Source organism: Coregonus lavaretus (genome assembly GCF_964263955.1).
Source record: "Coregonus lavaretus genome assembly, contig: HAP1_SCAFFOLD_276, whole genome shotgun sequence".
NCBI lineage: Eukaryota > Metazoa > Chordata > Actinopteri > Salmoniformes > Salmonidae > Coregonus > Coregonus lavaretus.
Genome location: NW_028157844.1, coordinates 416,875 through 444,647, shown reverse-complemented (window position 1 = coordinate 444,647; position 27,773 = coordinate 416,875). Strand labels below are relative to the sequence as shown.

Sequence of the window (27,773 nt, the reverse complement as noted above, 5' to 3'; positions counted from 1 at the left end):
AACTATAGTTTGTAAACAAGAAATTTGTGGAGTGGTTGAAAAACGAGTATTAATGACTCCAACCTAAGTGTATGTAAACTTCCGACTTCAACTATACAAGTAGGCTATTCATAGCTACTGTACACACACCGCATAACGTTTTCCATTATGCTCATTATACGAAGAGGTACTAAGTATATTATGCATACCAGATTACTATAAAGTGTGTGCGCTTTATAGTAATCTGCACTTCGTTCTGCTTTTCAGCCGTCAAGCACGCGTGAAGGCTACAGTACCACCAAGTTTTCAAACCTTTCGCACCCCGCGGTAGAAGTGGATGCTGTGCGCTGTCAGATCAGAGAGAGGAGGGTCTGCGCGTGCGGCTCCACCCTCCGGGTTTAAATGGTAAAGCGAGGTATTATACCAGGGTAATTTGGACTGTTCGTCTTTGGAGTAGGCTACCCCGTCAACCGCAGGACGCTCCAAACCCTAACTTTCCAAATCCCAAACCCCCCTGCTGATTCGAATTCATCAAATTTGTAAGTCATTTATTTTTATGCAAGGCCATTGTTTTACTTTGATACAAGTTGGAGAGAGTGAGAGTGCACTTGTTGTTTTGCGCGTACGTCTATAGTGTTCATTACGCACGCTTAGCAACATTGATTATGGCAATTGAAACTGACATTTTTGTTTATCAAATGTAGCCTATATTGTCATTCCTTCATGTGTATAGGTCTACAGCCATTGCTTGGCTTTTGAAAACATGGCACAGTTGATCTTAAAACCTGTTATAAACTGGTTTTATCAGAAGACATCTTCAGAGCAAGATCAGAGGGCACGGATGAGCTGGGGGCATTCCGCACACTGCTTTCACAATGTATTACTTAGCAAAATGACCAGGAAATAGATATCAGATATCAATTATCACTGTTGATCTCTGTTACAATTGCATGCTTTTGACAGCTGTTTTGCCTGACTCTAATGTAAATGCAGAACAAGCCAAATCACTCCAGAATAAATTACTATCAGTGGTAGCCTATACAATGTAACTGCAGTGCTGACATCTGTCTGATGCAGTCACATGATGATGTGGTTAAAGAGTCTGTGACCTTTGCATGTTGGCCATCTTTATCAGAGAATTCTTCACTTTATCAGTGATGCACAACATTGCCTAACAATGCCTTTCTTTACCATGTTTTCTATACACTAACCAGTAATGCTATCTATATAGTAACCATGTTATTTATTATGTAACAGCTTGGAATAACAGTTTGACTGAACGATTTATGCCAGTAGTGCCATAGGCTATAGGAAGTGAGGGGAAGTTGACTTTGTGTATCTGAAAGAAGAAACAGGCTGAGTGCTAACCAGGGAGTTTCCTGTTCTCCTAATATGGTAGTTTAAAGCTGTCTGTCTGTCTTGATGCTGAACTTTGTGGTGTGGTGGCTCAGGGTAGACTTGAGAGTCGTATCCTCTCCAGTTTGCAGTGACTCAAACCAGCATCAAACTGGAAAATGTCAGTGAGTGATCAGAAAGACACTGGGGTCATCTTCATAGTAACTGAAGTTGACCAGATGTTGAAACCTAAGCTAGTAGTTTGCTGACAGGAAAAGTGATTATCATAAGGTTATGCTGCATGGGAGTTTGAGTAAAGCAAGCTTGTGGTTTTCTATCTCAGTCTGAGGACTTTGTTACCGCTCAGCTATATTGTCTCTGGTTGACTTTGGAGATTCATTTTGACGGTCTTTGTTGATCCACCACAGAGAGCCTGCAGCATCATCTAAATGATGTTTTCATCTGACTTTCATTCGTTTTTCAGTGAAATAAAGCACTGCTCTAAGGCACAAGTGAAAACAACATGGTCAGAGGGTCCATCAGGAGAAAATAAAGGCTTCAGATACTTTTAGAGTTGGAGAACGGCCAAACTGCCTAATAAGAAGAGATATGTTTGGAGTAAGCAACACGTGAGACACCATAGCAGTAGAATCCAAGACTGAAATGCATGGTGCTCTGACTGTCTCTGGGCAGGTCGTTACAACATTAACCTTAATTGTGTTTAAATGGCCTAACACAATTGTGAGCTCATAGGCTTCATTCTTCTTCAATGTTTCAGGACCAGGCATTTACATTTTTTTTTGGGACGTACTGGATTGTAGTGTTGTTTATTCGTCGTCACATACCTCAGCATGCAAATCTGGTTGAATCTGATATCATTACAATCGGTTTTCGCCCACTAGGACAACTGTGTGTGTGTTTACATATGGCCTATTGCAGTTCATCAGGACTCGGAGTGCAGCAAATCAGTTGCCTGGCTACCCAAACTCCTTGCTCCGGCCAAATGCAACGCCACAGACTTTAGTTTCTTCTCCGCAATGAGTCTGGATCTGAGTACCTCCCCGACAATTTTAGAACGCAAACACATTCTAACCGTTCTGATTAGTCCCAGAAACCGATGGGTTGGGCCAGAGCCAGAACACACATGGGTTCCTCTGCCCCGTTTAGAAAATGTTTGATACTATGATTGGTTAGAAATGATCCTATTGCTGATTACTTTGTTTTGTCCAACACCCCTCATTTTGACGTCACCACAAACGACTTCAACGATGGCAGTCTGACTGAAGTATGTAGTGAACATAGAGCAGCGGAATAATTCAGCTTGAGTCATCAGGCAAGAAAAGCAGGGCCTTAGTGTTAGTTGATACAGTATACCAGCCGATATACCAGAGTAGTGAATGTGTTAGATACTGTGACAGTTTGGGAGAATTACCATTATTAGGCCTAACTCTTATCCTGGCATAGCTGAGCGCAATCCATTAGAGTCGTCAAGGCTTGATGATACAGTGTTTAGTAACAGTACAGTAACTACTAAGAAATTCGTTTTTGCGATGAAGCCAGGAATCAGGGAAGGGATGGAATGATGAGGGAGAGGGGTAAAACCTTTCACAGGCCCAGGGGTCACCATTCAGCCCCTACAAATAAAGGGCAAGTGGTCTCCTGGGCAACCAGCCCATTCATACACAGCACAAGGACATCATTTCATCCCTCTCTCATCCACCATTTATTTATTTGATGAAAAACAGGATCTATAATTCCAAATGGCACCCTATTCCCTGTAGTGCATGACTTTTGACCAGAGCCCTAGTCAAAAGTAGTGCACTAGATAGGGTGCCATTTGGGATGCAACCAGGATCTATAGTTCCCCTATAATAAATACAGCTTCAACAACATTGATTCAATATTTACATTTTAGTCATTTAGCAGACGCTCTTATCCAGAGCGACTTACAGTTAGTGAGTGCATACATTATTTTAATATTTTTTCATACTGGCCCCCTGTGGGAATCGAACCCACAACCCTGGCATTGCAAACGCCATGCTCTACCAACTGAGCTACATACCTGCCGGCCATTCCCTCCCATACCCTGGGCCAATTGTGCGCCGCCCCATGGGTCTCCCGGTCACGGCCGGCTACGACAGAGCCTGGATTTGAACCAGGATCTCTAGTGGCACAGCTAGCACTGCGATGCAGTGTCTTAGACCACTGCGCCACTCAGTGTTATTATCTGATTATCCTATGGAGGCTTTAAAGCGGCAATCAGAAGTAGAAACAAAGGACTCCCTGCCCCTGTTTCGGTAAAAATGTAACCACTCTCAAATTCATAGACAGAGATGCAAGGACTGACCATCCATGATATCAAAAGTATAGTTTTAACCGTACTTTGAGGCTATACAGTGTTTGTTAACATTTACTTTGTTTACAAACAATGGAATATAACAAGCTTATATGTTGGCTTCTGATGGGGTATGACAGTTTAACTAAGCTCATGAGGCATTTTTAAGTTATATTCTTCAACAATCTGTCACGCTCGTTGATAGACGGCTCGGACCAAGGTGCAGCGTGGTAGGCGAACATATTACTTTATTAAATGAACACCGACAAAACAACAAAAATACAAACGAACGTAAAGTTCTGCAGGCTACACAGCACCTATACAAAAACAAGATCCCACAAACTAAGGTGGGAAAAAGGCTGCCTAAGTATGATCCCCAATCAGAGACAACGATAGACAGCTGCCTCTGATTGGGAACCACACCCGGCCAACAAAGAAATAGAAAAACTAGAATGCCCACCCAAATCACACCCTGACCTAACTAAATAGAGAAATAAAATGGATCTCTAAGGTCAGGGCGTGACACAATCAATGGTTACATATCATTATTAAATGGATATAGCAACTGCTGATTGACCCTTTAATGTATGTATTTGGGGACTGTAGGGGTTATCTAATAACAGATAGGAATTTATTCTGATAACAGAAATCGAAAATCATTTAAACAGTGGTTTATTTGGAACTTAGCGGGTCAGTGGATGTGGGTGCAAGACCATAGGAGGTTCCACTCTTTAATTCAAATGGTTCCTACTCAATCTCTATCATACTATTCTGTGATGAGTTGGACATTTGGCCCAGTCTGGTTAAAGATCAGCAGTATCAAGTACTCAATCAGTCATTCAGGTATTTGCTGTACATTGCTGTGTTGAACTACTGTATATACCAGTGTGACATACATTTTTTCAGACAGTGGGTTAGATACGACAATGAGTTCTTATCAGATGATAAAGGAAGTGATTCCTTCTTATCTTCTGTCTTTGCTTCTTGGAAAGACTGACTTTGCTACTGAGCATTTCACCAGAATTTTACTGTACCCTTCCTCCTCTTCTCCTCCCCTCCCCTCCCCTCCCCTCCTCCCCCTCCTCTCTTCTCAACCCTCTTTTCCTCTGCCCCTCGTTCTCCTGACAGTGTTGACAAACAGTCTTCTGAGACTCCTCCTCCACCTCTTCCCCTCTCCTCATTTTCTCACCCTATCATGCTCTTTAAGTACGGTCTTATAGTCTCTACCAGACTGGACTGCTTCCTATCAGCAAACTGTCACCCTGTCAACCCCCTACTCAGACAGCGGTCCTCAGTGTACACTGGCTGAGAACAAAGGTGAACACACGTTGACACAACAAGATGAAGAGAGAGACAGAGAGAGGGGGAGAGGGGGGCGAGAGAACGAGAGAGGAGAGAAGGGGGTGAGGAACCACTGACCGTGCGTTGACACGACACGATAAGAAGGGAGGGAGGGTGCTGAAATGTTAAGGATTAGGGATGAGAGAGAGAGAGAGAGAGAGAGAGAGAGAGAGAGAGAGAGAGAGAGAGAGAGAGAGAGAGAGAGAGAGAGAGAGAGAGGACCAAAATGTTTGAGAGGTGCAGAAAAGTTCAAGGGAGTGATGACACTTGCCTTGCTGCATCTACAGTAACAGTACTGTAGGGGAGTGTCAGGAAAAGTCCAGTCAGTCAGTAAAGAAAATAGTTCATCCTGAATCAGCTGTAATGTCTCCTCTTTATACACAACCTTGGACTACTGTGATAGTGCTGCATGGTGTTGTGTACTAGTACGGCCCCAGTTTATTCTGTGCTGTGCTCTACAACCATTGCAAATAAGGAACAGGATAGAGGATAATGTCATTTTTCCTAAAAATAGTGTCTCACTCTGGCTAAGTGGATATTTCTGCTTCCAACCAAGTGTTTTGTGAGTAGTTTGGCTCGAGCTAGTCCCAGGGGACAAAGTGACAATCTTTCCCAGGAGGACTTGTGACTTGAATAGATCCCATTCCAAGTCCTAGAAAGAGCATGCCAGTCTGTAACTGTGACTGACTATACTAAGAAAGTGAGGGCTGGATAGGAATGATGGGTGCAGAGACTCTATGATGTAGTGCAATGGATTATAGTCTGAGTCTTATCAACCAAGACTAGTTTGATTTACCAGCCCAAAGGTCAACATTTATCATTAGTTATGTCTTATGTCTGCGTAGTCTGATTGGAATTTGTAAGATCATGTGTGTCACAATCATTTAGACACTGTAGTACTATTGAACTGAATCAATTGGTGTTTCTATTAGGGTATTAAACACAGCAGGTTATTACCACGTTTCCAGTAATGCATTCATAACAGCACTGAATTATAAAATACTAGCACTGAGTTTGCCATAGAACTGTGCACCTGCCGTGGCTCCACCTCCTACAGGTATGACTCAAAGCCCAGCGGCTAGCTAGCTAGCATCCCTCCCTCCAGCACACTACACTATACAGCCACAGATGAGAACAGCACAGTGGCGGGATCATATGAAGCATGAACCATGAACATGAAAACCCCCCAAACAAGCTCTCCCTCTCCGTCCGTGTTATCATTTTGGAGTAAACTCCAAACTGCGTAGACCAGCTGTAGACATACTCTTCCCTATAAGGGCTTTGTTTGGGAGTTGAACTTGCCTGGCTGTTTAGGTCCATCGAAAGGCCTGCTCCAGAGAAGCAGGCCATATATGGGCATCACAGCACGGGACTGCAATGTAGTGGACGGTGCTGCACAGGGGAGAGAGGGAAAGAGAGAAAAAAAATAGACTTTATTGTTGTTGGAGCAATTTTTTTTTGATTAGGGTATGGGTAAACCCCTCACTTGTAAAAGTGAATAGCTAAAGGGTACTTACAGTACAAGAGTTGAAAAGATCAATATAAGTCCTTATCGCATATGGTACAGTTACTTAGAAGTCATTTCCCAGAGTCTATCTTCATATCTAAATTAGGCACTGTGATGGTTGTAGTCTCCCTTGTGGCTCGTGTGTGAGAGTGTAGGAGGCTAAGCCCGAAGACGAGGGTCTGTGAGAATTACTGTAGTCTGGGAGTTTCTAGATGGATGAAGAAATGTTATTAACCCTTTGAGTGTCCATGCCTTCTGTGAACGTATGGCTGGCAGTGGTAGGAGAGTATACATGTAGTGTCTGACTCATACACCATTTAGTTAACCCCTTGGGTATGTTGTTGCCGGACTGAAAACAGAGTTTTCTGTGTGAGAAAGTATTTACAGAAAGAATCATGCAAGGCTTTGTGGTCCTCTGTAGCTCAGCTGGTAGAGCACGGCGCTTGTAACGCCAAGGTAGTGGGTTCGATCCCCGGGACCACCCATACACAAAAAAAAATTATGCACGCATGACTGTAAGTCGCTTTGGATAAAAGCGTCTGCTAAATGGCATATTATATTATTATATTATATAATTTAAATCTATTCAATTATATATATTTTTTGTAATGACTCAAACATCTTGACCCCTAACCTGTGGTTGCCGTGCATGACACAGACCCACAATCCCCTTCTCTCAGAGTCAATGACTAGCCAAACCATAAACACATAAACCAAACCAAGTCAATCCAACCCAGTCTTTTAACATTTGAACATTTCTTCTCTCTTTCTCCCCCCAGCCCCCTCTCTCTCTCTCTCTCTCTCTCCCCATCTCCAGCTGCCCCCCCTCCCAAAAAAAAAAAGACAGAAGATCTTAGAAGATCCAAGATCCTCCACCGACCACCAAGATGGCTAATAAAAAACAGATGACTGAGGACGAGAAGTTCCTCTTCCTGGACAAGGACTTCATCAACAGTCCCATGGCCCAGGCCGACTGGTCAGCGAAGAAGCTGGTGTGGATCCCCTCTGAGAAGAATGGCTTCGAGGCGGCGAGCGTCAAGGAGGAGCACGGGGACGAGTGCCTGGTAGAGCTGGCCGACAACGGGAAGAAAGTGACAGTGAATAAGGATGATATCCAGAAGATGAACCCTCCCAAGTTCAGTAAGGTGGAGGATATGGCCGAGCTCACCTGCCTGAACGAGGCGTCGGTGCTGCACAACATCCGGGAGAGGTACTTCTCCGGGCTCATCTACGTGAGTTGGACTCTCTACGTTCACACAGATACATACAGTCATACTTGTACACACTCTACACAACCTGAGGTAAATTACTTCTGTCCCACGGCACAGACGTCAATTCAACATCCATTCCACGTTGGTTCAATGTAATTTCATTGAAATGACGTCGAAACAACGTTGATTCAACCAGTGTGTGCCCAGTGGGATAGGCCTATCTACATGAGAAGATATGGTCGTAGAAGCACACAGGCCCATAAATACTCACAATAATACTCACAGTCTTCACAACCTTAGAAAGAGGTCCTTGCTACCAGCAAAAAGGACTGTGATAATTTCAAACACAGCAATTGAATAAGTGTAGAATAACTGTGTTTGCTTATTATCAATAATAACCCTGCTTATCCATGTTTTCTCTCTGCAGACATACTCTGGCCTGTTCTGTGTAGTGGTGAACCCATACAAGATGCTGCCCATCTACTCTGAGAAAATCATTGAGATGTACAAAGGGAAGAAACGCCACGAAGTTCCCCCTCACATCTACTCCATCACTGACAACGCCTACAGAAACATGATGCAAGGTAGGTTCATAGTAACACATCTTCCTGTTACTGTAACTTATTTGTCTTGGAAGGAAGGGTTGGCGTCGATTCAATTTCAATTCAGTCCATGAATTGACTAAAATGAAATGTTTGGAATTTCAGTTTACCTGCTGAATTGACTGAAATTAATGACATTTGAGTTGATCCCAACCCTGTTTGAAGACCATGGTATCTCACCACAGCTGTTCTTCCTATCTAGCTTGTTACTATCTTGGGAGAATTGGTTTGGTTTGTATCATATCAGCTGCTACAAAACAGTGATTGCAACAGTCTTGCTTCAGTTGTCTTAAGGTCAACAAACCGACAAAACAACATTTTCAATAACTCAACGATAGCTAGCTCTTCAAGACTCTTCAAAAGTGACAATATGTTATATACTCAGCAGAAGACACTTCAGAAGTGACAATATTTTATCAACTTAGCAACTGCAGATAGTTTAAAAGCTAAGACGAGCGTTAAGCTGAGTGCTAGGCCGTGCGTGCGCGCCGAGATCCTATTTAACGTGATTTGCGTTCTGTTGAAATGGGCTCTGACAGTTTTAAGAGCATGTTGTGGGTAGACTTTCGAGGCAGCTGTAAAATTTCTCACCTTTTGCCACTCGCCTGACAACATAAGAGGTTGTGATGAGGTATCAAGCCACAAAATGAGTGGTACACAAACACCCGAGGTGCCTTATTGCTTAAATATACTGTAGACTTACACGCTCTATCAATGCCCTCTATGGTCAAAAACCTCTCTTCCTGAAGTATGTGGGCTGTGAAACTGCATAAAAACAATGTAAACACAGCTTACTTCAATTAAAGTTCATGAACAGTGACGGAGAATAAGCCTTTTAGTAGCTCATTCAAAGAGAATTCTGGACACGAGGTGACGATGGGCCAACTCTGCTTACAGTAAATGCCAGTAAAGAGCTCCTGGCTAGCCCCTATAGTGCTAAGACTGAGAGAGCATAAGAGGCTAATATCCTGATGTGGACGACTCAGCGTTTCCCACAAGGCTTTGTTATGTGGTGCCATATGTCAGGGGTCATGTGGACTGAGTTGACCCCAAGGATTTGCTAAGGATTCTGGGGGATTCTTACTGACATCTGGATTTAGAGAGATGGAGGACAGGAAGTCGGAAGACAGTTCCTCTTCGAATCTTCAATAAGATATTCTCTCCATTTAGCCTTTTCTGTCTGTTGCTTTAGGATTTAAGATAAACTATGGACATTTAGTTGCTACAATATTTCTGTCCATTCCATTTAGATAACTCCTTTGGCAAAATTATCCCCTTGATTCAAGTACTTCATTTGTTATTGTGAATTCTAATCAGATTGTGGATATCAGCCCCTTCTATGTTTTAAATTCTACATTTGACATTTTAGCTGTAAGTAAATGTTAACAGTGTATTTAAATGATAATAACTTGTGACAGTACATGTCAATACTGCGATGATAAATGACACTATACTGTGCAACAACAAGTTCTCACAAGGGCTTTGAGGTTTTATCACATTTCTACTATTGTGTCTTTTTTTACAGCCAGTCACTGTGTTGCTTGTCATGTGTCAACAAAACAGATCTGACTAACTCAATCTATAACCACACAAAGCAGAAACAGAGGAGGCTGCTGTTCTCTTTCCTTACCAAGTCACTACTTCAACATTGTTACACTTCACCATTTTTACACCAGTGAGCCAAGCTGAGCCAAGCCAAACCGTATTGCACTGGCCTGCTTACTCATCTACGGTAGCTGTGAAAATAATGTGAAACAAATGTATCCGAGTCAGCACAGTATGGTTCAGGTTGGCACAATCATCTAAAAGGGTATTAGTGAACTTAACATTGCAGTCAAAGAGCTGAAAAAACAACACCATCTCTCCTTTAGCCCTCATTTTGACCCTTTTCTGACCAATGGGGTCCTCCCAGAACATGACCTTGAAAGCACATTGTAAATGATGTAAGAACCAACCCTCTCCATTGTTCAAAGTGCTGCAGCATGATGAGAGAAGCTAGAATAAGCCCTGCGATGCTGGCCAAGCAGAAACACAATGACCTCACTCCTACTCGAGCTCAAGTTCCTTATGATGTAGTACACGGTTTAAGCACTGGATACATTTATAGTCATACATTACAAAGAAGAGAGCAAACCCACTGACTTGATTATCCTCCTCTGTTTTTATCAGTCACTCCAACTTCATAAACTTGAAACCCCATGTTTATATCATTTGGATTTAGGTCTTAGATGGACTTTCTTACACTCATAAATCACAGGGTAAGCCTGTGCGTGTGCTTGTGTGTGTGCATTATCTTTGAATTTACACACACACACACACACACACACACACACTACGGATCACTCTAGGAGCTGCCTGCCATTCTGTGGGTTCTTGTCAGATAGCATTTCACTTGACATAACATTACAGCTTAGTCAGAGGTAACACGTTACTGTGTGTGTGTGTGTGTGAGTGTGAGTGTGAGTGTGAGTGTGAGTGTGAGTGTGAGTGTGAGTGTGAGTGTGTGTGTGTGTGTGCGCATGCGCGTGTGTGTGTGCGCAGCTCCTAGGGGTATCTGTCATGTGAACAGGAAACAAGGCAGGTTGAGGTTAAACAAAACCACCACAAAAATGTTAAGCCCTCATTGGATACATTTATGAATTGTGCCACTGAGACGTTTATAACTTTGGAGTAGGATAACAAATAGTTAATCAATGTTTTTACCAGCGATTTGTACTAAGTTGGATCTATGTTGGTCTATGATTGTTAATCGATTTCATCTGTTTTGAGAAATATGGAGTAATATTCTTCCCCAAAACGCTATATATCCGTTTTCAGAAATGTTGGTAAATTAGCTTTTATTGTTTAAAGAACTTATGAAAGAGATTGGTGTGTTTTTTCACTGTCTAATCATGGCAGGGGGTTGTTCAATGACAGACATGTATTTGTTTGAAATCTATCACTTGATGGTTTCATTTCAGAGAGATAAATAATCATGTTTTTTGCAAATGCTACATATCCGCCTCACTCTCAGAGAAATAAGTAGTACTGCTAGGTTTTACACAGTCAAATGTAACAAATAACTACATTTGTTATAAAAAAAACTGTACAAATGATACATTTGTGACATCAATATCTAAAAATGAATCAATACAGTAATATGAGATCTGTATGTAAAACATTTACATTTGAAATGTCATTTAGCAGTCATTTAGCAAATGCTCTTATCCAGAACGACTTAGAGTTAGTGCATTCATCTTGGTTGAGACAACTACATATCACAGTCATATATACAGGATACGAACATTCCATTCCAGCTAAACAGTGAATATACACTGAGTATATCAAACAGGAACACCTTGGATTCACCTGTTCAGTCTCTGTCATGGAAAGAACAGTTGTTCAGAGTATATACACTCAGTCTATAGTGTTTTGCAAAAAAAAAAAAAAAAAACTTTTAATACACACCTAAAATCAATGAATAAAAAATCGGAGAACAGTAATATTTTAGCGTTTTGGGGGCCCTAAGCAAAATGTTGCAAATTTGCTGCAATTCTACTAATTTTGCCGTGGTGTAGAGAGAAAAATATGATTTAATATGATATCTGACTGAGAGTGACTAACAAAATCAATAGGGGCCCTCCGGTCGGTAATTCGACCATGATTACTACAAGTTTAGATAGCTGCCTAGACTAACTTAACCCCCAAAAAATGTTTGCTGACGTGACTGACATAACAAGAGAAAAACTGCTGATGCACAACCAAATTTCGAAATTGCACTTTGTGTACTCTACTATTGTAACTCTCAACAGTAAGTTAAGATACCGACTCAACTTCTTATAATAATTTTTTTATCAGCGGGCCTACAAAAGCTGCCCATCTCTGGTGTAGTGTATGACACATACTTTCTGTTGATATGCTGTACGTGTAGGAATCTACCATCTTATTTACATGTACACACAGGAAATGTCTACAGCTATGGTGTGTGCATCCAGTGTCGTGAGTAAACATTATGATGATGGACGGTCAATAGCTCTACTCTGTCACTATGTTTAGATTTGAGAGTTGGGAGTTTTTATTTTTAACAGACTGATAGGATTTCCCACGACAGAATAGACGAGATGACTAATGAACTAATGGTACAGCCCAAACCCCTTAGAGGTATGACTAATGGGGCCTCCCGAGTGGCGCAGTGGTCTAAGGCACTGCACCCCAGTGCACGCTGACTCGGTCGCCAGGTGTACGGTGTTTCCTCCGGCACATTGGTGCGGCTGGCTTCTGGGTTAAGCGGGCACTGTGTCAAGAAGCAGTGCGGCTAGGTTGGGTTGTGTTTCGCCTCTCCTGTGTCCGTACGGGAGTTGCAGCAATGGGACAAGACTGTAACTACCAATTGGATACCACGAAATTGGGGAGAAAAAGGGGGTAAAATACAGAAAAAAAAGATGGATGACTAATGGTATGGTCCAAACAAACCCTTTAGGGGGGTGTCGCCGTGCGATCTCTTCATGGGTCTACATGTACGTTAAGAGGCGCAAGACTATCAACAACCCTGGCAGTGTCTGATATGGCACCCTATTTCATACAGTGACTTTGACTTTTTCCACATTTTGCCTTATTCTAAAATTGATTAAATTATTATTATTTTCCCTCATCAATCCACATAATGACAAAGCGAAAACAGGTTTTTAGAAATGTTTGCAAATGTATTAAACATAAAAAAAACATGAAGAGAAAATGTACATAAGTATTGCTATGAGACTCGAAATTGAGCTCAGGTGCATCATGTTTCCATTGATCATCCTTGAGATGTTTCTACAACTTGATTGGAGTCCACCTGTGGTAAATCCAATTGATTGGACATGATTTGGAAAGGCACACACCTGTCTATATAAGGTCCCACAGTTGACAGTACATGTCAAGGCAAAATCCAAGCCATGAGGTCGAATAAATTGTCCGTAGAGCTCCGAGACAGGATTATGTCGAGGGACAGATCTGGGGAAGTGTACCTAAAAATGTCTGCAGCATTGAAGGTCCCCAAGAATACAGTGGCTTCCATCATTCTTAAATGGAAGAAGTTTGGAACCACCAAGACTCTTCCTAGAGCTGGCCGCCCGGCCAAACTGAGCAATCAGGGGAGAAGGGCCTTGGTCAGGGAGGTGACCAAGAACCCGATGGTCACTCTGACAGAGCTCCAGAGTTCCTCTGTGGAGATGGGAGAACCTTCCAGAAGGACAACCATCTCTGCAGCACTTCACCAATCAGGCCTTTATGGTAGAGTGGCCAGACGGAAGCCACTCCTCAGTAAAAGGCACATGACAGCCCGCTTGGAGTTTGCCAAAAGGCACCTAAAGGACTCTCGGACCATGAGAAACAACATTCTACCAAGATTGAACTCTTTGGCCTGAATGCCAAGTGGCAGGGACTGGGAGACTAGTCAGGACCGAGGAGAGATCCTTGATGAAAACATGCTCCAGAGCACTCAGGACCTCAGAATAGGGCGAAGGTTCACCTTCCAACAGGACAATGACCCTAAGCACACAGCCAAGACAACGCAGGAGTGGCTTCGGGACAAGACTCTGAATGTCCTTGATTGGCCCAGCCAGAGCCCGGACTTGAACCTGATCGAACATCTCTGTAAATAGCTGTGCAGCGATGCTCCCCATCCAACCTGACAGAGCTTGAAAGGATATGCAGAGAAGAATGGGAGAAACTCCCCAAATACAGGTGTGCCAAGCTTGTAGCTTCATACCCAAGAAGACTCGATGCTGTAATCGCTGCCAAAGGTGCTTCAACAAAGTACTGAGTAAAGGGTCTGAATACTTATGTAAATGTGATATTTCAGGTGTTGTTTTTTATACATTTGCAAAAATTTCGAAAAACCAGTTTTTGCTTTGTCATTATGGGGTGTGTGTGTAGAGTGATGTTATTTATTTAATCAATTTTAAAATAAATGAATAAATACTTTCCGAATGCACTGTATGTAGTGCATTACTTTAGACCAGACACAGCCTTGCCTGTCTGCTACATAATAACAGATAAAAGTCTTAGATAATAGTCTTAAGGAGTCTACACTTTTCTTAAGTCTCTTAACGGGGTTATCTACAATCAGAGTCTCTGACAATTCTGTGAAATCTTGGCTCTGTTCTCTCCTGGGAAGATTCACATTCCTTCACTAAGGCTTAGAAATGTGCCCTGCCTGCTCTTTGAAGTTTGAAGGGAATAGAGATGTGAAGTTCTCATGCGTTTGGGATTTGTATAAAAAGTTTCAGCTGGTGAGGATGGAGGATGATTTGGATGATGATTGAAACATTGTTTTTCCAATGCCATTGTCATAAAGGGGAATTTATATACATCTCTTATATGAAATGTTCTGTTTGACAGTGATTTGATGACAGGTCTTGGCTTTCTCTCTGGTGAACTCGTGATTGGGATGAGACTAGAGTGACCTTGGAATTTTCCCTTTAAAGCAATTGTAATTTGGGAGACTCATCTCTCTCCTCTCTCTCTCTCCTCTCTCTCTGTCTATGTCTCTCTCTCTCTCTCTTTTTCTTTCTCTCTCTGTATTTTATTTATCTCACTTTGCACTAGGAAGTAGGGTGCCATTTCAGATTGGCCCCTACTCTGTTTGGCGTTTCCTCCTCTCCCAATGCCTCCCGTTCCCCGTGAGGTTCCACTCCCTGGCTCAGAGTTACGTTTGGTGTCAGTGTTGTGTTTTAATCTGTTTTGGGCGTGTTTGGAAATGCTGCACAGCCCTGGATGCCTCGCCTCTCCCTCTCTCCCCTCTGTGCCTTAATTAGGAAGAAAAGGGAACAGACAGCATTTTGCTGTGTGTGGAATGGAACCTAGCCCACTGCCAAGTCACGTTCAAAGTGAGGAATAGCATCCTAGCGCTCAGTTCTTTCCAGTTTGAGCAAAGCCATACAGGCTAGCCTGGCTAGTGTAGCCTAGCATAGTACATGTCCAGTAGGACCAGGGATGGGAATGATGGCCAGTAAGGAGAGATTTCAATCTTTGCGGAGTTACGCTAAATGACACAACATACGAGCCATGTGCTTTCTATAAGCAGATAAGGATAATGCATAGGGGGATTAACTAACCCTCTCTGCCTCTCTCTATTTCTTTCTCTCTCTATTTCTTTCTCTTTCTTTCTTTCTCGCTCTCCTTCTGCTCTCTCTCCCTCTACTCCCCCTCCCCCGCTGTTTCACATAGGTCATGTTTAAATTGCACTATTAATATCCAAATGGTCTTTCTCTCCTCAACAGCATTCCCCAGACTCCAGACACACACACACACATACACACCCTGTCTAGCATTTAAAGGGGGAAACTATTTCGTTACATCCCTACATGGACCTTTAGGATTTTCCTAGGATTTTTGACGTAATCTAATTTTGGGATCACTTATCAGGAATTGATAGTTATCTTATTGCTTAACACATCAGGTGGACATATTTCTTTTTCAAAATCAAAGCATTTTTATTCTTTCAAAAATGTTATTCATGTTTTAGGCATGGGAAAGCCCTACCAATGTCTTACTTGAGCAGATGATTGAACTTATGCCCTGTTTGTACAAAGGTTCAACGCATGGCTGTACAAAGATGTGAACGCTTGGTTGATTTCTCTGGAGTAATAAAGTGTATGTTTCATATGGTAGGCTATGTGTGGGCTGAGGACTGCGCCGTACATTGAGACAGAAACAACAGAACGTCATCATCGCTTATAAGTTATTACTCAGGAGCACCACTACTGAAAACATAATACAGAAAGAGTTATAAAAATGAAATACTATCTAAATGTACAGGTAGCAGATAAACATACCAATACTCTATATGATTTACACACGTTTAGAAATGATAAATAGATATATCACGCCAAAGCAACTTAAAGTACAGTGAGTGCGTACGTTTTTGAATGTGACCCTAGTGGGAATTGAACCCATAACCTTGGCGATGCAAGCACCATGCTCTTACCAACTGAGCCACACAGGACCACAAAACTGCATCTTCTTGATTAACCAATCCAATTGTCTTACTATATGGTGTACTGATGTCAGATGCCCATATTGATACTGCATATGTGCATGTATGAGCAACTCTATCCTGACATCATGATTTTTATTTTATCTGCAGATCGTGAGGACCAGTCCATTCTTTGCACGTGAGTTTAAAAAATCACATTTGACACTTTACACTACACACTTTACACTGTACATTATACTTTACACTTTACACTTTACACTATACAGTACATTTGATCCTAAAATACACATTTTTCCTAGACGTCACATAGTTGGATGAGGGAGGGGGGAGGAGGTTTGGGCAGGGGGATGTTGAACAGGGAACAGTAACAGTTATGTAACCCATTACATAAACACACACTGTGTCCGAAATGACATCCTCTTCCCTATGGGCCCTATGGGCTCTGGTCAAAAGTAGTGCACTACATAAGGAATAGGGTGCCATTTCGGTCACAGCCACAGTTAAACAAATGAGATACCTCTAACGTCAACATTACCTTTTTCCAGCCTGCTACTGCTCTATACTAACACACGGTGGTCTGTCTGGTGGGAATTAACACTTTGGGGACAACTGTGGTGAAAAGTCTGATTGGTTTGATAGTAAGTCTGACAGGAAGTTCAGTGGGTATTTTGGTGAATCTTAGCTGACATGCTCATGTCATACAGATGTAGGATTTTAATTTGAGACAGTTTGCTACAGCAGGAAAATAATCCTGCAGCAACAGGAAATGTGAATTATTATGTGGATTATAATAAACATTTTTGCAAGGATTGATACATTTTTCGTTTATGGCAAATCAAGTCTGAAACGTCAAAGTGGAAATTAGAAGCCATTTTTCAAACTAAAATACACTACATTGTTTGCATTTCCTGCTGTACATGACAATGCTAAGCAACAAAATATTGATTAAATTAAGATCCTACATCTGTATTTTGTGGGAACCATTATCCAGGGAGTTGTGGGGTTAGGGGTTAGCCCTCTTCTCCTCTCTTCTCCTCTCCTTTCTACTCTCCTCCCCTCTTTCCTCTCAGAGAGACAGGAAGTGTGCCCTGTGTCCTGATTGGAAAGAGAGATTAGTTTTTGTTTGGGCTCCATTTTGTTTGTTTACTCGTTGCAGAGCAATTATTGAGAATCTCGCTGGGACTCTGGGAGAGAATTGGAATCTATTGTCTAATTCTAGTTACTATATAGGCTAGGAGTTGTCAGGTCACACATTCAGGAACATCTCTGGGCCCCAGTTCTAGGGGTTTTAGCTTGTCAGGTCTAATACACATAACACAACCCAATACACTTCAGCACCTCTTGGCATGGTGTTTGTCTGGTGCCTATTTACAGTAAGCCCTACTCTACAGTAAGTCAGAGCACCTTTCCTGTCAAGCCTCCAGTGTACCCAGTAGAGGAAATGGGAGGGTCCCTGTTTAAGTAGACTGCCGTGGAGCTCTGGGCTCCTTCTGTTCTAAACTGATTGATGCCAGGATGCAGCATCCTCTGATCACATTGGACTCACTTCCTGAAGTTTTTCCTGAACAATTTTTCAGAGAAGGCTTATTTGGAGAAGTGGGGTTTCATTTTCCTGTTTGTTGTAGTCAGGGAGGTTGGTGATGCAGTGGGGGTGTGGTTGGAAACAGGCAAGGTTGGAGCTATAGGGTTTAAAATTCTAGAAACGTTCCAATGTTTTCCCCATGTTTTTCCAAAATCCCTGTTGAAAGATTCCTGGAATCAGTAGGGTAAAGTCAGGGAGGACATCCTCCAACAGGGATTTCTGAAAAACCTGGGAGCTTTAGGAAAAGTTACCAGAATTTTTGCACCTCTATTTGGGGCTGTGAGTCAGCTCAGCTAGGTATAAGCTTAGTGCTGATCATACTCTCCATCCATATATAGGAGAAACGTACGCTACAGGGAATGTCATGTATGACATGCTCATAGTGTGTATGAAATTACACTGATGTATTATAAAAACACATGAGCCAGGGACTGACTGTATTGTCTCCATAGTAGACAGGGGTTTGACCTGGTGATGATAGCATTACTTTGTAAAGTATATTGATAAACATGACATAGCACATGTCATAACACGTCATGGCATACATAGCCAACGTAGCCTCTTAATTTGATCACCCTGTTGCAGGATAACTTTCCTGCAATGAAGGACATTTAAAAGTTGTAGTGTATTTGAGGTTTAAAAAGGCTTCTGAAGTTTGTAATTTACACTTAGAAATGTCAGACTTGATGTTCCCTTACGAAAAATGTATCAACCCCTACAAAAATGTCCATTAATTATAATCCACATAATAATTCACATTTCCTGTTGAGCTGGAGTATTTTCCTGCTGTAGCAAACTGGCTCAAATTAAGATCCTACATCTGTATGGCGGTAAACAATGTACTGTACCATCATCTTTTGAAGTCGGGAGTCTTTGATTTTAATTTCTGCATTTGTTATGACAATGTAATAGCATTTATATGATGACGCTGTTTATAACAGGATTGCATAGGCTTTGTGACAGACTCCTCTTATAAATAGTTAGTTTTATAAGATGCATTTCACATAAAAGTTGGAACATAGACAAAACATAAACTAATGGACTGCTGTTAGGGTGTAGTATGTTGACAATATCGTGTTCTACACAGACACACACTGCAGTGTCCTATTACATTGATGAATTTCTCCTCACAATCCTTAGTTACAACCAAAAGAAGAATGCATAGGAAGGAGCCACATAGCTGACTAAATCCTTGCTTGGGGTCTTGACATCTCATTTATATGGATCATCTCTTTCTCTTTATAAGAATTAGAGTGTAGGAAGAGACCTAGCATCATTTCCAAAAGTGAACCAGACCTGGGTTCAAATACTATTCAAACTCTTTCAAATACTTTGAGCGGTTGCTCTAGCCTGCCCAGAGTGCCAGATGGGCGGGGGTTTACTGTTTTGGGACTATTCTATTTTGTCCAATAAGCCAGGCAAGCTCAATCAAGCACAGACAAAGTATTTTAAATGATTTTGAATAGTATTTGAACCCAGGTCTGGAATGAACATGGCCACCCATCCTATTCCAAAGCCCAGGATGCTGACCAGCGATCCAGACCAGTGATCCACGGTGGCCACCCTGACCCTGGGATGGTTTAAGACGTAAACTGTGTTAGAAGAGGAATCCCCTCACTTAGATATACAGAATGTGAGGTCTCTGTCTCAGAGCCTATAGGTCTCTCAGAGGCTATATCCAGGGATGATGGAGTTCTGTGTTTTTACAATGTGTTGAGGCCTTGGTAGTGTTGTTCTAGACCTGGTGTGAGGACTGACGCTGTAAGAGGTGAGCTGAGGCCTGTATGTGTTGATGCATAGAGTTAGTGTAGTGTAATTTTAGGTTTTTGTATGAAGTTAGTGTTGGGCCTGATGAGAGTTTTGGTGTGTTGTATTTCGGTGAGGTATGAATGTTGTGACAGAATTTGATGATAACATTCATAAGGGATGTAGGTCTTCGTGGGAGTGTAGTGTGCTTTCAGGCCTGATGTTCAGTATTTGCTGTAGTATGAGGTTAACACCTTGTATAGTGTGAGTGATATAGTGTGAGTTGAGGTCCTGTGGATGAGTTACATGAAGGATCTTAATTTGATCACACTTTTGTTGCTGAGAATTTTCCATCACCTCAAGAAATGCAGATGAGCTTCGTAATTTACATAAATTCACTGAAAACCCACACTAACACAAGGTTATATTAACAATATTGCACTTTTCATGTAGCCTACTTTTGGCCAGCTAATAGCATAACCACCAATCAAGCAACATTGTGGACTAAACGTTCAAATTATTATTTTACTGTGACAATATAGTTCAAATTAAGAACTTACATCTTTATGGTGGATAATGGATAGATTCCTGGCCGCCCAGCTGGCCCCATGACAGACATCCTCTGGTGGATCAAACAAACACCTCTCCTTTTATGGAGTTGTTAGAGCCAGCTGGACGCTAGGCTGGGATCATTCAGACAGCAGCATTGCGTTTGGCGTCTCCAGCATTTAGAGATCAAAGGTCAATAAATACCCTCCCTCATCCTTCTGTAGTTTCCTACCTCTGTTAAATATGTCCAATACCCACCCTTGGCCTTCTGGTTTAGAGCTGTAGGATATGTCTTATACATGTGTACCCTGCTTCCTTAAGCCTCAAAAACACCTGGATTAGGAATGCTGTTTTACCTGGATCTGCCTTCAGTGTACATGGATCTTTCCAGGTTATCAGACCTTTCTTTGGACCCACTGATCCAGTAGTGGGTCAGTCTGACCCTTTAGTTTCCTTTTATTATGGTATAAAGCAGTAGGGTAGGGCTAATTATTTGTTAGAGAGACACACACACACACACACACACATTCACACAGGAAAAGGTTGGATGGCATTACATTATTTTGGACAATAAAAATAACATTGTGCTTGGGAGTTGATGTTGTTATTTCACTCAGTCACTCACGTGGTTCACGTTTCAATTAAAGTGAGTTATTGAACTGTGAACAACCTGTCACCTCTCTCTCTCTCTCTCTCTCTCTCTCTCTCTCTCTCTCTCTCTCTCTCTCTCTCTCTCTCTCTCTCTCTCTCTCTCTCTCTCTCTCTCTCTCTCTCTCTCTCTCTCTCTCTCTCTCTCTCTCTCTCTCTCTCTCTCTCTCTCTCTCTCTCTCTCTCTCTCTCTCTCTCTCTCTCTCTCTCTCTCTCTCTCTCTCTCTCTCTCTCTCTCTCTCTCTCTCTCTCTCTCTCTCTCTCTCTCTCTCTCTCTGTTCCCCCTGTTCCCCTCTCCAGTGGGGAGTCTGGTGCGGGGAAGACAGAGAACACCAAGAAGGTCATCCAGTACCTTGCTCTAGTGGCCTCCTCTCACAAAGGCAAGAAGGACACCAGTGCTGTAAGTATACTGCAAATTACAAAGGTTTTTTGTATAGTTTTTGTCATTGTGCCGTCAATGCCAAGTGGCCATTGTGTGTCAAAAGTGGGGACCTACCCAAGCCGGTTTCCATGCTCTAAGGGAGACTTGGCCAGTGTGTGAGGAAACTGCCCGGTTGAATGATAATTCTGTACCGCAATTTCCTCCAAATAGACACAACCAGGAGCATTTGTCCACGTGAGTAAAAAAGGGAATGCCCCAAGTGTGTTTTGTGTGTGGTGGTGTGTGCGTGTTTTCTCCTTGAAAAAAGGATTGCATGCGAGAGTGGCTCACTGACTGAGTTTTTTTTTTGGTAAAAATACCTCAAATATTTCTGACAAGATCCCACTGCTATCAAGTACCTCATCTCCTTTGTTGTTGAGCTCAAAATAGGACATTTAAAATGTACCATAACATGAGCAATATCATCCCATATCCCCATTGTATAACAGTGCGCTCATAACTGTCCAATACTACCATGGACCTAACAACTAAAAACTGCATGACAGTGATTTGTTAAGTTGACATGCAGCCCTCTCCTCCAAATACAAAATGGTAGATCATATGTCAGATGATTGACTTTATATTCCCCCTGAGATTGGTTGTTATTGTTATGTTGTCTATGGTTTTTCTAAAAACTACTCTTTCACTGCCTGGGGTTGGAGCCCGGCATTGAAACGTTTAACCACCATCACAGATCAACAGAGCACAGTGTGAGCATGCCCATCTACCTTTTCCTGTCTATTAAACAACATCATATCCTGTCACCGAACCCCCCTACCCTCATCTCCCAAATCCTAACATCCACCAGCTGCCATTTTGCCCTGTGGGCGTTGTGGCAGCGTCTTGCTCCTCCGTAGCGTTACACAGTAGTTGTTCCACCACTTTTGATGACTTGCACCAGTGTGGAGTTTTTGAGACACCATGTGACCTACCCATGACCTTGTGACCTCTGACCTTTTCATCACAACAACCAGCTCTCTCTCTCTCTCTTAGCCCCTGATTAAAAACATGAATTTTCAGACAGCTCTCTCCTGTCGGAATCACGCCTGAGTGAGATTCAAATAGTTGGGGATAGGGGGTGGGGGGGAGAGGGGGGAGGGAAAGTAATAGTCATCATTGTACAGCAAAGAAGGGATTAACTTCCAGGTCAAGGGTCAAAATATGTGTTTTTCTTTGCCATTACCCCTCAAGACCTTCACGCCTCAGGGATCGTTCCTCAGGAGATGCAGCGAAGCCCCGTCATAATTTCAATGTCCAGCCTACTCTACTACCCACTGGGCACACACAGGTTGAATCAATGCTGTTTACACGTCATTTCAATGAAATTACATTGAACCAATGTGGAATAGACGTTGAATTGACGTCTGTGCCCAGTGGGTACTTAGTATGAAGTGATGTATTGGCCATGCAATTTAATCAGTATGCTAGTGTGGACATTTTTTAGAAGCCTACCACCAGCGGTGAACTTAATATGCCTGCTTTAGAACTAGAATGTGTCTCTCTCTTCTCCTCCCTCCTTCCTCCTCTCCTCCTTTATCTCTCAATTTCAACAGCCTGTTAAAGACTGATCCTTCCTGTCATCTGTCATTTCCCCTTGCTGTTTCTTTTTTTGTCTCTTTCTCTTGGGGACTGTCTGAAGCAAGCAGGACCTTCTTTTCCCTGCTGAAATGTAAAGGATCTGGTTGCTACTCTCTTTTCACTCAAACAACAGTAACTCATTCTGTTTCAAATCCATTAACTTGGGTGAGGTTTATCTTTATTTTACTGGTATTCTGCTGGGGATTTGTCAATAAGAAGATTAGGTTGATGAGTCTGTGTTAGTGTTATCATCAAATAGTTTTCTCATAGACCTAGATCTGAAAGGCATGTGACTGACAAAAGTGTTCACAGACACCTCTGAACTCCAGTTAAATCATTTACCTTATTTACCTTAATTTGCCCTGTGGTTTTGCACAACATTGTCCTGGTTTCAACTCTCCAGTCTAAAAACCCTCATTGACAAAACAGGTGTAAGGACCACAACAAGCTATCATTCTCGGATAAACCATCAACTCCCCTACCCCCCCACAAGCCAGAGGAGCCTTGTTAAGTGTGTTTGTGTGTGTTTGTGCGCACGCGCGCATTCCCGTGCGTGTGTGTGTTCGACAGAGGTATGTCTGCCTCTGACCCGGCCGGTAAGCTAACGCAGGCCCTTTGATCAAACTGCATAGAGCTAGCTACAACAATGGGGTACCTGGCTCTGTTACAGTACACACACACACACACACACACACACACACACACACACACACACACACACACACACACACTGGACTGGGTGCATTCCAGAATCACAGATCCTATGTAGGTCCTGCACAGATGATCAGATCTGTACAAAGCCTAGAGAAATGTAAAATATTTGATTTGTAGGAAGCACCTCTCTCTAGAAATAACATTCCTGTCATCTCTGCGGACCTGGAACACACCCGCTGCCTACCTACTAACCCATACACATATACCCACCCTCTGCTCTGGCCCCTCTCCAGACCAGCAACACTCTGAATCTACCACCTCCAGCCACTCCCTCTTCACATCCTTCCCCTGTCCCAGCCAGCAAACACTCTACTGGGCCTCATTTTAACAATCAGGCCCTAGTTGTCTCAGTTTGAGGCAGATTAGTAGTGAAATAAGTCATGTTGGTAGGACGTGTCCTCAGTGCATAGAGACTAATAGGGGATGAGATGTTCTGGAGTAGTGGGTGCTGCCCACTCAGTTATAATGATATTAGGCCCAGGCACAGTATATATATACACAGTGTAGAGATGATATAGGAGTCTAAACTGTTGAAAACAACTGGGTTTGTTGTTTTAGGATCTATTTCTTTCTATCTTTAGAAAATGTTCTTTTTTCAATGGACTTTTGTAGGGCTTGTGCGGTTGTTCCAGCCTTTATTTTACTATTCTATTCACAAATGAATAATGTCACAGATTTAGTTTAATGTTTGTCATGATGATGTTATCTCCAGGGGGAGCTGGAAAAGCAGCTTCTGCAGGCTAACCCCATCCTGGAGGCCTTCGGAAACGCCAAGACCATCAAAAATGACAACTCTTCACGATTTGTGAGTTTACCTTTCGCAGATGCAGACACGTAGGCCTAAAGTATTTAAGTGGGTCACAGAGTAGTGTCCACTTTTCATTAATCAATTCATTGATTAAAAATATTTATTAATGTAATTTGTATAATGACCCATATCTTTTTGTGTTACATTCATTTGACAGCTGGATGTATACTCTACCACACTGTGTAACATATGACCTACTGTAATCCTGGTGTACCTGTTCCCTTTAGGGTAAATTCATCCGCATCAACTTTGACGTGACTGGCTACATCGTCGGAGCCAACATTGAAACCTGTATCCTTACACAGTGTTACAGAACTCTAAACTGGGGGATCCAGGTTCAGAAAAGCTGTTTTTGTGTTCACTACCCTGGGAAAACAGCTACAGTATCTCCTGTGACTCCTGTGTTTGAACAGTAAACATGAACCCAGGCCCAAACCTGCGGTATTGTACTGTTGACACATTCCTGTGAGAAGTGTCATGGGTTCTTCTGTGACCGACGGTAAACACTGGGGAGGTCGTTGGCACCTGCACAGTGACAGTCTAACAAATGTTGTCACTCCAATAGGTCTGGAATGGAATGATGAGATAAGAAATGTTTAGGTTGGAATGATGTATTTGGGTCATGTTGTTTAAAGATGTTTTGGTGCGGAGCCCTATTTGTAAAGGTGCATACATACTGTAGCTACAAGTTGCTGAACCGTCCATGTTATCACATACAGGTTGCCAAGAACGGATCAGAAATTGTGACAGCGGTGAGATAATGAAGCTCCAGTGTTGGCGGAATCATCTAATATAATGTATATTCTGTGTATAGTTCACCATGTGTATTCACTGTAAGATAAACAAGTAGCCAAGCTTGGTTGTAAATACGTTTCTTTGGAATGTTTTCCTCTCAAGCATTAACTTGAAACTCCATCCAAAGCATTAGAATGTATATCCTTAACGGCTGTTTTCAGACCTGCTGGAGAAGTCTCGTTGTATCAGACAGGCCAAGACAGAGAGAGCCTTCCACATCTTCTACTACATGGTGGCTGGGGTCAAGGACAAGCTACGCGGTAAGATCTGGGTTGTGTTCCAAACAACATCCTATTCTCTATGTAGTGCGTTACATTTGACCAGGGTCCATAGGGCTCTGGTCAAAAGTAGTGGACTCTGTAGGGAATAGGGTGCCATTTGGGATGTAGATCTGGGTTCCTGATCAACATGATTGTCATGGTGGAGGAGAGATTTAATCTGTAATGCAGGACAGGCAGTTGTGGAAGTCCCCCTTTTCATCTCATCGACCCCAGACAACCAGAAGCAGAATCATTCTGTACACGATCAAATACAATTATTTCTAGATTTGCACACGATTGAACAGAGCTCGAATTTCTAGAACGCTCCACTCCATCAATGAAAACCCTGAACTGTTGGTCTTCCAGAGGCGCTCCTGTACATGATTGAACGTAGAGCTTGAATTTCTATAACTGTCTGCACTCATCATTGAACACACTGAATCTTTGTCATTCCAGAGGAGCTTCTGCTGGAGAACTTCAGCGCCTACCGTTTCCTGATTGCGGGCCACGTCTCGATCTCGGGCCAGCAGGACGACGAGATGTACGAGGAGACCATGGAGGCCATGAGCATCATGGGTATCACTGAGGAAGAGAGGACAGGTACTGTATCAATCAATTAATTTGTCAATCCATCAATTCAACTAATCACCACAAAAAGTCCTGCATGTGGCCATGAACATCATGGGCCTCACCAAGGACAAGAGGATAGGTAGTTTATCAACCAACCAACCAATCAATCAACCTATTCATGAATTGAATCAACTAATCAATTAATTGATCAATCAATCAATTATTCAGTCACCATAACAAGTCCTGCATGAGACCATGCATAGCATGGGCCTCACTGAGGATGAAGGGATAGATATGCTACAGTACAGGGCCATTCTATTCAATCACCACCACAACAAACTCTTCATTACTAGGGCAGTTACACTATACTGTATATATTATATGATATCACTTTCAGGAATAACCAGGCTATGACTTGGGTCTAGAGTTTTTTCTTCTAGATCACATGGTTAGGATAACCCCCTGGCCCTACATCAGCACGTCAAATACATTAGACACAGGACAGTAGGTGGGCAGATCTTAGATAGCTAATGGTGACTAACTAGCTAGACTGACAAGGCAAAGAATATCGCATGTCATGGCGGCCATTTTGATTTGTCCCTGTACTTACTGTAATTGACCTGTGCTGTCTGTGTCCTCTAGGCATCCTGAAGGTGTGCTCCACAGTGCTGCAGTTGGGAAACATAGAGTTCAAGAAGGAGAGGAACCAGGAGCAGGCCACCATGCCCGACAACACAGGTTAGAGAAGGACATCAGATGGCAGATAGTGAACAAGTTTTGTATATGTTATGTTGTTATTTGACATGGTATGTAGTATGTTATTAATGTGTAGGACAATATCACATTTACTTTCTTTCTGAAATGGGTCTTTGTTTCTAACCCCTCCAGCGGCTCAGAAGGTGTGCCACCTCCAGGGCATCAACGTGGTAGACTTCACCAGAGCCATCCTCACGCCTCGCATCAAAGTGGGCAGAGAGGTGGTGCAGAAGGCCCAGACCAAAGAGCAGGTACATGTTGCTTTGGCAGGCTGAAATTCAGACAGTCCTGCTCGCCTGTTTCCCAGACTCAGATTTTATCTTCTGGACTAAAAAACACATTCAAAGGAGAATCTCCACTAAAAGTGCTTTTTGGTCCAGGAATAGGCCCTACTGCTGGGCGGAATTTGAGACTGTTTTAAACTATGTTTAGTTTTCAGTTATCCATATTTTATACAATATCCCTGTGTTTCTGTTTCCTCCAGGCTGACTTTGCCATCGAGGCCTTGGCCAAGGCTATGTACGAGCGTCTTTTCCGCTGGCTGCTGGCTAGGGTCAACAAGGCTCTGGACAAGACCAAACGCCAGGGAGCATCCTTCTTGGGCATCCTCGACATTGCTGGCTTTGAGATCTTTGAGGTGAGTGAGGGGATTTATGTGATTGTATGGAAGGATTCATAGGATTGTATGTACGGTATCTTGGATAAGACTTGGGCTACATGCTATATGTAAAAGTTGAGCTATTAAGTTGTATTAAGATGAAGGGAAAGACTTGGGGGCCTAGCACACAACCCTGTGGCACACCAAACTGTCTTTAGTGAAAATGCATGTTTCTCTCCCTTCTCTTGCAGGATAACTCCTTTGAGCAGCTGTGCATCAACTATACAAACGAGAAGCTGCAGCAGCTGTTCAACCACACCATGTTCGTCCTAGAGCAGGAGGAGTACCAGAGGGAGGGCATCGAGTGGAGCTTCATCGACTTCGGCCTGGACCTGCAGCCTTGCATTGAGCTCATTGAGAGGCCGGTGAGTGGGGAGACTGTAAAAAACACTCTTTAGGTGTAAAATGTATACATTCAAGA

General features: G+C 42.6%; 1 protein-coding gene across 2 annotated transcripts in view; it reads left to right on the top strand.

Annotated features, from left to right (window-relative positions):
* Positions 1-432: 432 nt before the first annotated feature.
* The window catches only part of LOC311124833 (myosin-11-like), a 43,720-nt gene continuing 16,379 nt past the window's right edge, over positions 433-27,773 (top strand). The window contains exons 1-14 of one of the 2 annotated variants that reach the window (XM_084198932.1): positions 433-518; positions 7,277-7,729; positions 8,136-8,292; positions 16,418-16,445; positions 21,093-21,192; positions 21,385-21,408; positions 24,218-24,310; positions 24,541-24,604; positions 25,270-25,368; positions 25,825-25,968; positions 26,581-26,676; positions 26,827-26,945; positions 27,179-27,331; positions 27,544-27,717. In XM_084198932.1, coding sequence (XP_084055058.1) covers positions 7,385-7,729; positions 8,136-8,292; positions 16,418-16,445; positions 21,093-21,192; positions 21,385-21,408; positions 24,218-24,310; positions 24,541-24,604; positions 25,270-25,368; positions 25,825-25,968; positions 26,581-26,676; positions 26,827-26,945; positions 27,179-27,331; positions 27,544-27,717 — 1,596 coding nt within the window. In that variant the 5' untranslated portion in view covers positions 433-518; positions 7,277-7,384. The remainder of the gene's footprint in view (positions 519-7,276; positions 7,730-8,135; positions 8,293-16,417; positions 16,446-21,092; positions 21,193-21,384; positions 21,409-24,217; positions 24,311-24,540; positions 24,605-25,269; positions 25,369-25,824; positions 25,969-26,580; positions 26,677-26,826; positions 26,946-27,178; positions 27,332-27,543; positions 27,718-27,773) is intronic. The other variant, XM_084198933.1, reaches the window with a different exon arrangement.